Source organism: Girardinichthys multiradiatus, chromosome Y (assembly GCF_021462225.1).
Source record: "Girardinichthys multiradiatus isolate DD_20200921_A chromosome Y, DD_fGirMul_XY1, whole genome shotgun sequence".
NCBI classification, from domain to species: Eukaryota; Metazoa; Chordata; class Actinopteri; order Cyprinodontiformes; family Goodeidae; genus Girardinichthys; species Girardinichthys multiradiatus.
In genome coordinates this window covers 28,851,234-28,863,176 of record NC_061818.1, presented here as the reverse complement: position 1 = coordinate 28,863,176, position 11,943 = coordinate 28,851,234, and the positions used below count along the sequence as shown (strand labels likewise).

At 39.4% G+C, this 11,943-nt stretch overlaps 1 protein-coding gene across 3 annotated transcripts in view; it reads right to left on the bottom strand.

Moving 5' to 3' along the window:
* Positions 1–148: 148 nt before the first annotated feature.
* Positions 149–11,943, bottom strand: part of LOC124865018 (inactive rhomboid protein 1-like) — a 32,686-nt gene continuing 20,891 nt past the window's right edge. For all 3 annotated transcript variants that reach the window (XM_047360002.1, XM_047360003.1, XM_047360004.1), the window contains 15 exons: positions 11,261–11,474; positions 10,185–10,391; positions 9,579–9,701; positions 9,303–9,466; positions 6,753–7,004; positions 6,526–6,637; positions 6,360–6,434; positions 6,096–6,257; positions 5,886–5,986; positions 5,720–5,783; positions 4,046–4,140; positions 3,898–3,973; positions 3,703–3,803; positions 1,233–1,386; positions 149–1,159 (listed from right to left, as the gene is read on the bottom strand). In XM_047360002.1, the coding sequence (XP_047215958.1) occupies positions 740–1,159; positions 1,233–1,386; positions 3,703–3,803; positions 3,898–3,973; positions 4,046–4,140; positions 5,720–5,783; positions 5,886–5,986; positions 6,096–6,257; positions 6,360–6,434; positions 6,526–6,637; positions 6,753–7,004; positions 9,303–9,466; positions 9,579–9,701; positions 10,185–10,391; positions 11,261–11,474 (2,320 nt within the window). In that variant the 3' untranslated portion in view covers positions 149–739. The remainder of the gene's footprint in view (positions 1,160–1,232; positions 1,387–3,702; positions 3,804–3,897; positions 3,974–4,045; positions 4,141–5,719; positions 5,784–5,885; positions 5,987–6,095; positions 6,258–6,359; positions 6,435–6,525; positions 6,638–6,752; positions 7,005–9,302; positions 9,467–9,578; positions 9,702–10,184; positions 10,392–11,260; positions 11,475–11,943) is intronic.

Sequence of the window (11,943 nt, the reverse complement as noted above, 5' to 3'; positions counted from 1 at the left end):
GTGCTTGCTTTTCTAAGAATTATACTGTAGTTTGTGCTGAGTGAGGAGGCATTTGTTACAAAATAATCCCCAAAAACCGATTAAAGTACAACACAATGTTTAGTTGTTTCATCGTTTTGATTTTAATAAACTACACATCAATACCCAGTAGGCGTTAAGAAAAAGTAGCACACATCTTTATTAAGTGTTTTTTTTTTTTTTTTTTTACTGTTTCAGTTACATGTGGGTAGATGGGCGGCTAAAACGCCACCTTGTTCAAAAAAATAATCACTTCTCGAGAAGCAATAAACAAAAGGAAACATTCGAGTGCTCAGCATAATGTAACAAAAATATGGCAGTAGTTGGTACATTTATCAACAAGGCACCAAAGGTATTAGTATATGTTTGTCCCTGCTTCTGGTTTTGAGGTTGCCTGAATAATAGTTGCGAATGTCGAATATGATCCTTCAGTCTACTAGTGCCTTGGCCACTCCAGTTACTTCCTCTCATGTAAAGGGAAACCAGGTTCTTTGATGGGTATTGAAGTGCCTTAGCTTTGTTTCACTGGACAATAAAAGCACTGACAATGATTGTGAATGGGAACGTAAAGTAAAATCCATATGATGAGAAGTATAGGTATTCATAAAGACGGAGTAAAAGAACACAACAATAATCTTTCAGTTCACAGAGAAAGAGGAAATATTTCCCGTAGCAGTCCACAACGATTGACCTGATACCTTCATGCTTTGTTGCTCACACCTCAATGAAGGTGGGCGTTGAGGTCGTACTTCTCACAGAATTTGTCCGTGAAGGGGATGCAGGTGATCAGTTCACACCAGTCGCACTTGATTGGGTAGACATAGAAGAGCACTACGAGGCCAGAAAAGAGACCTACAAATACCAGCATGAAGACAATGATCTGGCAGCGTTTGCGGTACATGTCCATGCGACCGAAGCTAATGTAGGGTAGGAAGGCGAAGGACAGGAAGAAGCCGGAGATAAAGCCACAGATGTGGGCGAAGTTGTCGATCCAGGGCAGCAGTCCGAATGCGAAGAGGAAGAGCACCACACAGAGGAGCTTGATGAAGGCCCTCCATGGCTGGGCCAGGATTTGCCAGCTCTGAAACAGCTCCACAAATAGGCAGGCCAGGATCCCAAACTGAGAGCCGGCTGGACCCACCTGAGTTAAAGAAAGTGAAGAATGAGAAAACGCATCAAAATGAACACATCCTATGAACTATATGCTTTATTACCTCTGCTCTATAGGGCAGGAAGATGGCCGAGGCCAAGTTCCCAGTGATCCCACTGAGGATGTAAATGATTGAGATGCGCAGCCAGCCAGCCAGTTTCTCCAGGTCTCTCAGGATGGTCATCTGGAAAGCTGCCGACACCAGGCAGTGAAGGATTCTGGAAGGACAGACGTGAACAAAAGTAAGTAAAAGTAAGTGTGATGTGTGAGACAGAGATTTTACAAAGCCGCACGTGTTGAGAAGATAATCCTTCAGTGCTAGAAGAAGCAGGAGCGGCTCTGCACTGCTGCAAAAATCACTCCATCTCAGCGAAGCTTAATGAGTTCACGCAGGGAAGCCACTTAATTATCCAGGAGAGAGATAACAGAGGGCATAAAGATGACGCGCTTCTTAACTGTGGGGTGGCTGTAAGTGGGAGGTCTTTCTTCTGCATGACTGGCAAATCTAAACTGCAATTAGCCCAATAAATTCAAAACGGAATATTACTGCAAGTGATCAGTTGTATCAAGACCACATATTTTTGACATATGGCAAACAGATGGATGGGTTTAGTTCCTCACAGGTTTCCTTCTCTTATACTGTTCCTTTAAGGTGAGAGTTAAAATAAATACTTGACAATGGGCCAACTCAATTTTACTGAAAGGTTATTCATTGGGGTATCAATTCTTTCTTTATATTTACAGCATCTTGCACAAGTATTCATACCCTTTTAACTTTTTCAGGGGTCACATTAAAACCACAAACTGTAATGAGTGTTTTGGGATTTTAGGTGATAGACCAACACAAAGTAGCACTTAAGTGTGAAGAACAGCCGACAGGTCAGGGATAAAGCTGTGGAGAGGTTTATAGCATGGTTTGGTTATGAAACACTACCCCTAAAGCTTTTCAACATCTCATGGAGTACCGTTTAATCCTTCTTTCAAAGCATGAATCAGAGAAAGAGCCACAAGGCCTTCTGTAAGTGGAGGAGCTTAAGAGTAGTGAGGAGGACTTTTAATGAGCCTAAGAGTGTCTTAAGCTGGCAAGATGACGGAAACACAGAGAGAAAGGAGAGATATTTTCTGAACAATAAATAACGATGTATTAATAAAACGCTACCGGCTCGACCGCACAGGGATCCACCCCCTTAATAGTCGAATAAAAGAGCACATAAACTTCCATATATTGTAGTCATACAATTATTAATATAGAGATAAGATTAACCTTATCATCCCCCTAGGAGGAAATTAAATAGTTTCAGCGGCAGGACAGATTAAAGGTGCACCTCCAGTAAGGTAATATTAGGAAGGAAAAATAAATAATAGAAACCACAATAAATAACCATGAATAGAAACTGAACAAAATTACAAATAATATTATACAGAATTATTTAAATATTTACAGACTGTAAAATACTTAAAAAATATAAATTGGGGGGAGTAAATACAGCCGTTTACAGCTGTATTCTAGGTTTTACAACTGATATTTTATTGTTTAACTGTAGCTTTTAGTATTTTCATATTTCTACATGATTTCACTGTTTTTTGTAGCATTTTCAGATACCTATATAAATGCAATTTACTATTAATATTATTATTATCCCCAACTCTATGGCTTTGAATTTCATCTTTCTTATATGGCGACTCTGCTCTCCCAAACTGTCAATGATGACAGCCAGCAACACATAATTTCCCCATTTAAATAGGCCGGTCTGCATCTCTTTTGTCCATGTTATCCATTGCACATACAATCTTTGTAGCTCACCTGCAACACACCCACTTATTGCACAGTAATTTTGTTTTTTGCACAAGCAATTTAGGGCTCCTTATTTGGAATCTTTGAAGATCAGCCCCTAAGTGTGAAGAAAAGCCGAGCATACCCACGTTGACACACGATAGTGGCAGCATCATGCGTTGGGGATGATTTTGTAATGTAAAAAATACAAGGGGTATAATTATTTATACAAGCAACTGTACAGAAGAAGGTAATAAAGCCACTATAGACCTCTCTTGTCTTTGGATATGCCTGTTCCTGGTCTATGTGTGATCTAAGGACAGAGACAATTCCCTAGTGCAGACTATAAATTCAGATTCTCATCTTTTAATATTATTCCTTGTCACCACATTGTATACAGATCCTGGGTTGTGGGTTTAATTTGTTTAAAAACAGAGCGTGCAAAACTGATTTTACTCTAGATTTGATCCTGAGTTGAGCTCCTTAAATACATGCTGTCATTATGTGCATCATTGTCCTTTATGTAGAACCAGAATGACTATTTTAACTTTTTTTTGTTATTTTTTTAATACACACCGCCGGGGCAGCACTTAATGTCGTTGTGTCACTGACAGTAAAATACATTCTTTTCTTGACTTCTACATATTTTACCTAAAAGCTTGACATATATTGTTACGCCTTAAATGGATTCCCAGGTTGTGTTTCTTGCCCGGAAAATCTCAGAATATTTTGAAAGATTGTGCCAACATGTGTGACTCACCCAGCATGCAGGAAAAGTGAAAGCCAGAGCCTGTAAAACTGATCTGGGATCTCCGGGTTGAGGAAAGGCAACAGTCCACAGACATCATCCATGCAATGGACCTGAAAGTACAGCATGTTCTCTAAAATCCCCTAATGAGACAAAAAATATGGAGAGAACACAAATCTGTCATGTTTAATCTGCAGAGTTGCTTACTTGAGAGCAGAGAGTAGCCTCCTCATGGAAGTAGCCCTTCATGAAGTCACAATATTCCCTGGATGTGATTTCACACCTTAAAGAAAGCCCACAGCACTTAGCAAGTTTTTCAAGCTTGTGTTATCAGTCCAGACTGAATGTTTCTCACCTTCCTTTGGTTCCAATGCAGCAGGGTCGGCCTGTGATGGTGCAGTCTATGTGAGGCAGGTTGGTATGGTTCCCTGTGTTGAACCTGGTACAAATCTAAAAAGCCAGAACAGAACAACTGACAGATGAATTTGGTTATTTCAAACAGGACATCGAATTAAACATTTTTCTTTGATTAGATCTGTTTGAATTTTTTACCCCTCTTTATTGATTGCATCAAAATGGAAAATTACCACTTTTATTTTGGTTACAAATCTTATCAACAAAAAGCATGTTCATTTTTTCAAATTTTGTGGCACCAGTGGCTTTTATTTTGCACTACGCAGACAGGAAATGGACAGAGAAAGAAGACACGCAGCAAAGGTCTCAGGGTTGTGAATTCGCACCACGGACGGCTGCGTCGAGCCACTCGTAGCCACTGTATATGGGGCGCATGCTGGCTCTACCCCTACACCACACACCGCCCCAAAAAGCATGCTCTTTGAAGAACTTTGTTATAAACTAGGGACATTTGTTTGAGGGATAAACGAGGATAATATTGTAATCCTTTCATTTTCTTTTAGATTCAAATAATTTATTATTAAATGTAATTTCTAAATAAATAGATTTAGCATAAAGAGAATGTCTTTGTGTATAGTAGAAAACATGAATCTGGAGCTCAGACCTCAAACAAAACTAGAAATTGGTATCTGCCATTAAATCTCTGATTGGTGTGACTACTTGTATGGTATAAAACCTTATTAATGGTTACATCCTACTATACGTGTTCTAATTTACACAGGCAGTCAAAACTAGCACCATCATATTGAATGCAAATGCTACAAACATGCCATGGCTAACTGCAAACACATACAGCATGTTTTTCTTTGCTCTTTAAACTATAATAATCTGATGTGAAACGCAGTCATGTGTAAACTCCTTTTATTATAATTTGCTTCCACAGAGACAGGATCTAATCAGGGACTTTCCAAACTTCTGAAGACAGATTGTTTTTTACCACAAACAATGTGAGATAGTGAGATAATAAAAGGCATTTCTCCCTTTTAGATACCCCCATGTGCTCTAGATCTGTCGTGTTTTTTACAGCAGCGACACTTTACGTTTCTTTACTCAATGCACAAAATCCTGTACAGGGACAGGACCTTCAGAAAAAACAAAATGCGTAGTACACCATTAATAGGCTGCAGAAGGTCCGACTGCTTGGATCAGCCAGTTTTTTTCAGGTTAAATGTTTTTTTGCATAGTGTGGGTTGTGTCGTTTTTTTAGTGATAAGAGTAACCAACATGTTGCCCAAATACACCTGCGGCACACAAGTAATTATAATTTCAAAATATATTATTTACTTGAGTGTTAAATCACAACTTACAAAAAAAATTACAATTTATTTTTCTGGTCAGTTTCCATTTTTAACAAGAGGCTGAAATCCGGCAAAAATATAAATTTTAAAATATTTATTTAAACAGATTCTTAATTTTTGTAATTTAGCTTAAACATTTAAATGCTATTATTGGATGAAGACAATAATCAGATGAAAATAATATTAATAGATATAATATTTTATAAATTATTTGATAAAGAGCTAAGTGCTGCTTTAAAAAAAAAAAGTTAATGTTAGTTTATGAGTATTGTGGTAAGAATCAATATCTCATTGGGAAGGGGCTACAAAGTACTCACAGGCCACTTAGTTATGTCATCTGGCCATTCATGTGGAGACACCGAGGCCGGCTCCAGACATATCCTGTAAGCAGAGAGAAATTATGCACAACAGATGCATAAAATACTTCAGCTATTATCAGTACATACTGTAAGCTATGGTGTGAGACCTCATTGAGTTTCCCACCTGGGATCCTGATGACACACTGAGCCGTGCTGCCTTTCTTTACCGTTAAACTGTGGTTTGCTGGGATGATTCGGCCACTTCACCCACACAGCTAGAGTACTCTGAATAGATGCAAACACAGAGGATCAGAATTGTTTACCGTGTTTCTTTGCAGATGGATCATAAAGGCTCCGGAGCAATGAACGATGAACTCTGTGTTTTAAAGCAGACCGAGCATTCCTCCTCTGAAGTTTGGACACAGCCAGAGCGATCGTTCCGAACGCAGCACGCAGAGTTGCGTTCACCATCTCTCTTTACCCTGATAAGATTGTGCACCTGCTCATCTTGTCGCATGCATGGAGAATATTTGGCCCCTAAGTGGATCAGGGACTCCTAAACATGAACCAGATAAAGATTAAAACAAAACAAAATCCAAACCCTGCGAATAGAAATTGTAATACTAAAGGAAATCAGGAAGGAGAAAAGGTTGCTTACAGAACCAGGCCCGATCCAGAAGTTCTCCTGCTGTACAAACTTGACATTTTCATAAACACCTTTGTTTCTTAAAACCTAAATCCAATAACATCCGAAACAGAACAATCAGTATTTGGGTAAATCTGTGTGAATTAAAATGTTTATCAAGGTCACAAGTTGGACTCACAGAATCAACAGTTTCATGCTGAGAGAAGCCCACTGGTGCAATACCATAGATGCATACAGCCAATATAGTGATGAGTAAATGAACAAAGGTGATCCAGTATGTGAAAAAAGGCCTGAAAGAGACACAAATCATATATTAAGAAAGGCTGGAATCTATCCAATATTCTCACCCACTTAGGGAAGCAGCAGGAAAGTGTTTGCTCCACATATGAAATGGAGGTGCTGCACCTGTGGTCGTCCATATCCTCGATCTGCCTCTTTACGTAACTATCAATGCGCTTGCGGTAGGTGCGGTTTGTCAGCTTTCCCACCATGCCCAGCCCATATGGCCTCTTTTCGCGAGCAAAAAGCTTCTTGACAGGTACAACAATGCGTTGTCCACGCCGCTGTCCGTGAACGCTCACCACCTCCTGACGCAAGGGCACCTTTGGTGGTCCTGGGGTTCCTTCTTTGGCTTTACGCCATCCTCTTTCCAGAGGTCTGGAGAAGATGATGAGAAACAATTGAAAGTAATGAAAAAAAAAGAGGATGGTGAGGGATTAAGGATTAATACAATTAAAGCTTTTATCTGCTTCTAACTCATTAGCATTTAATTTTACTGACCTACAGTATTAAACTACTTTCTTAAAATGTAATAATCTAATCAGCACTTTAGCACCTTTCACAGACATTAAAATCAAAGTGCTTCACAAAAACACAAAAACTAAATATACATTAGTAATAGGTGTCGCAGTCTAGTTAAAAACCTGTCTGTATAAAAATGTCTTTAACTGAATCTTAAAAGAGACCGTGGAGTTCATGCAGTGCAGGGACAGTGGGAGAGAGTTCCAGAGCCTCGGCCTGAAAAGCCAGATCACCACGAGTTTTAAAGTGAGTCCCTGATACCACCAACAGCCTCCGGTCAGATGACCTTAAAGACTGAGAGGAATAGTAAGGCTCCAATAAGTTCTGAATGTATTTAGAAGCTTGACTATGAAGCACCTGAACGTCAGGACCAAAATTTTAAACAAATCCTATAATCCTATAATGTGCCAGATTGCTGCACCTTCTATTATAAAGTCAAAACATGAAGAGAAAGACATTTAGCAAATGTGTTATTATTTATATGAAACACATTTTTCAATTTCCTTGCACATCTTTCTGGTTTTGGTTTCCATTTTAACACTAGAACTCCCAAGCCCGTCAATTTGACGGCCAGGATTCTGGATGTGGTGATGACGTCATCACATTACATTGGTCAGAATGCTGAAGGTTTTCTTGCATGCTATAAAATGATGGTTTTGACAAGAATTAATAATAGTATTTGATCAAAACCTATTATGTTTCATTATTATTTATAAATAGTACTGAAAAATAATGCAGAGTAGCAGGTACATTAAAAAAAAAAAAGCTTTACTAATCTGACCAAAAGCTGGACAGCTCCATGTTACGCCCCCCTTTCACTTCGTGGACATAAACTAGTGCTAAAAATGCCTCCAGCTTATCCACAATCATGTCCCAGGAGGAATCATCTCCTAAAACTCTGTGGGCCTCAGCCACCCTGCAGCCCTGAACGTGGATGAGCATTTCGGCATCCACCAAGCAGAGGAACGCGGTCTGGGCATCTTGGATCTGGCGCTCTGTTAAAGCGTTCTGGCTCTGACGCCTCCCTCTACTTTCTTCCTCCCCTACCACTGTCCACACAGTACCATCCTTTCCTATCTCTTCCTCCTTCCCAGGTGTACGCTCGTCTTGCAACGAAAACGCTGTAAAGCGCAGAATATATTGTTGTTACTGGGCTACTATATCTCTGACCTAACTTATTGTTTATTTCTTTTTCCATTATCAGTACCTTGTTTTGTAGTTTCTCTCCTGCCAGTGAGCTGGTATGCTGGGTTTATAGCTGGGCACTGGGCACCAGGCTCGTCTCCATGTCTCTGAACCTGCGCTGATTGTGGCAATGTTGCTATAGTTTATATATTATTAATTTACTAATCTGTAAACTATAGCCTAAAATGATAAAATCGTTACATAGGCTAGTCTTTTACTACCTTGAAATAATGCGCCACAACCTCCTGCTAATGGGACAACTCGTGTTTTTTTAGCCGGGGGAGGCTCACTCTCTGACCCGCTGTCACAGGAACTAAATACTGACCAAGAGCCGTCAGAATCCCTCTCGACCCTAGAATCACAATCATGTAATTTCTGAAGCATTTCCAATGCCTCTTGAGCAGAAAATATCCTTCTAGAAGCCATTTGTAGGATGCTAACAATCTCCTTCTCAGACTGCGTTCTAGAGTGGCGGTTGCTAGGCACCGCTCGCGCGTATACTCAGCCGCGGGAAAAAAATATCAATGTAAATAATAGGGCCGTCAAAATAGCGGCTGTGGTAGTTAGAGTTGTTATTTTTTTTAAATAGAGACATAGGAATACAAAAGACACAGGTTTAGAAAAAGTCAGGATGCCAGGAAGATAAGAGTTTTAATAAACCAGAGTTATGGCATGTCAATCTTTCAAAACCGTCAAATTGACGGCCCTGGGAGTTCTAGTGTTAAAGCATTTGAGGCAAATGTTGCTGAGCAGCTCTTTAAATGTTTTTAATTCTCCAATCAAGTTTTTAATCAGTCATCTTCTTATCTATCTATCTATCTATCTATCTATCTATCTATCTATCTATCTATCTATCTATCTATCTATCTATCTATCTATCTATCTATCTATCTATCTATCTATCTATCTATCTATCTATCTATCTATCTATCTATCTATCTATCTATCATTGCTAAAGCATGAACTCACAGCATGAGATGACTTCTCTCCAGCTCTGTCTTATCCAAGGCGCTGCCTGTCAGCTCCATTTCATCCTTCTTGGCTCCAGGCTCTGCCTCGTTGATGGCCATCTCAGATGGCGACTCAAATACCTCATCTGCATACGTGGACAACTCTTTGTGCATCAGGATGTCCTAAAACCAAACGTTGAAAACAGTGAAGAAACATAGATTTTAAAAAGTGATTAAATGTTTATGATGAGATCCATATTTAGTGTTGAATATAAATGAGACGAATTATGCTTACCCTAGCAAAGAAGGAGGTGTCCAGCTCATCAGGAAAGTCAACCACATCTTCCTCCATGAAGCTGGCCGGAGTGAAGCTTCGCCTTTGCGCTCGTTTCAAAGTGCTCTCTCTAAAGGAGCGCCCCTGAAAGATACAGACACAAAGTTGAACATGTATGTCTGCAGATGTAACAAAAGATGTAACAAATGAGCTGGAAAAATCTCTGCAGACCCCACACACCCTGCACATAAACTGTTTAGAGTACTACCCTCAGGCCATCGTTACAGAGCACTGTTTATTAAAACCAGCTGCCACAGAGGCAGTTTCTTCCCCCAGGCTGTTTCTCTGATGTACATTTGATAGAGTACCAAACAACCTCATACTGAGGTGGCAAATCCACCTTTGTATATGTGTATATTGTATATATGTATTTATGGACATAAGGATATATGCAGAATATATCTTATAACACATAAAAACAAAAAAGAAACCCAGAAAGCAAAGTGTACCGGAGTCAAATTCCTTGTTTGTTGTATGTACGAACCTGGTAATAAAGCTGATTCTGAAATCAGTAAGATAAAGAAAAGCTGAATGAGTGGGTAGGTCTTGATCTGTACGCTCTTATACCTTGACCAGTGCGGCTGCAGCCCTGAAGCTCATCTTGGCCACTGATTCCCTCTTCCGTCTTCGGGGCAGCCGGTTGAGACCTGAGCGGGAACTGGTGAAGGAGCAAAGTGATGCAGCTCCGGGTGTGATCGGGGTTGGAGGCATGCTGTAGCCGTCAACCTCCTCCACCATTCGAAAGGCTCTTCCACGCGCCAACGGGTCCACAATCTGGAAAACCATTAAAAGTGTTGGCTATGCAACCCACTGGAAAAAATATAGAATCTATTCAGTTACACGTTTTACTTTGTAGAAAATAAGAATTAACACTACAATCCAATTCCTTCCAGTATGTATACAGATAATTCATTTTTCTACATATTTGAGTTTTTTTCAGGCATTTTCTATTTTCACAATATTACTTTGTCTTAATAGTTACTCAGTCTGCCTGTATATTTTTCATTTACAATCTTCCCATTTCATTTGTACATGCTATACCCAGGTAACTAGAAACAACCAACACATTTAGCTACAGTATGTGCTTACTTACCTTTTTTAAAATAAATTGTTATTTTAACTGACAACTCCATATTTCCTGTAAAACAACTTGCTATGGTCTGCAGACCTATTTAAACAATCAGCCTTGTGCAGGTATTTGTTTTATAAATGCAAATGATGGTGATTCTGAATAGTTTTTCCCCTCAACATTGAGTGATTTTGCAATTTGTTCCTCTGCTTAGTCTGAATAATAGATAATCATCATTATAAATATTTTTGGAGGTATGCTTGTTGTTTTGTTTTTGGTAAAGACTGGTTGAAGATCCTCTAAGAGTAGGGATTCCACCCAATATGTTGCAGCTCTCCAATACCAAAACAAAATAAACAAACAAAACTACAAGTTTTAAGTTGCATAAGGCAAAAATTGAAAATGGGAGCATTGTATTGTGTGTAATGTGCGTATTAAAAATGATCAAAAAGAATTAAATCAGTATATAAAAGCCAAAACAAAAAAAAGGTTCAAATACAGAATCTCCAAACTTTTTATCCCCTTTTGATTTAATAATGAAGCAGCTTTTAGTAAATAAAATATTTTCTTTCACCTTTTGCATTCCATGCTGTGAGGACCGCACATAAAGGGGAGGTGGAGTCTCGGTGCTGGTCAAGGAGATGTTGTCCTGGCTCGGCAGGTCCATCTCCCGGATCACCTGCGGTTTTAGTTTTCCATAACGGAGGCTGCAGTGCCGAAGACTTTTCCTCTGCCATTTTTGAGTGGTATCGCTGTCTTTGCTGACTCCAAACCAGTCCGCTGTTCCCCTAACACAAAAAAACCAGAGGCTTTTCAACTGAGACCTACAAACATGGATTAAATGCATTTCACTGGCCAGAGATATTCAGAGCAAATCACTGATGATCCTCCAAAGAGCCTCGCACATGTGGAAGTGAGTCAAGAAAAAATGCAACACTCGGTTAAAATAACACTTCCCTGGATGTAAAAAGATGCACTGAGTAGTACCAGAGTAGAGAGAACAAGCCTAGACATGTTGCTTGTACGGTAACACACTCCCACGACCACGAAGAGGGATAATAAAAGAGTGATTAAATACTGATATTCCTTTGCTCATATGCCACCAGCAGACAGAAAATCCAATTAACATTTAAAAGTGATTTCTGTGTGCATTTTTCCCATAATGGACATTTGCAAATTTTGAGGAACCTTAAAGTAGACACACAGTCAGTCTGTTGTTGCAGAAGCCTAATAAGAACCAGAACAAACAAAGTTTCT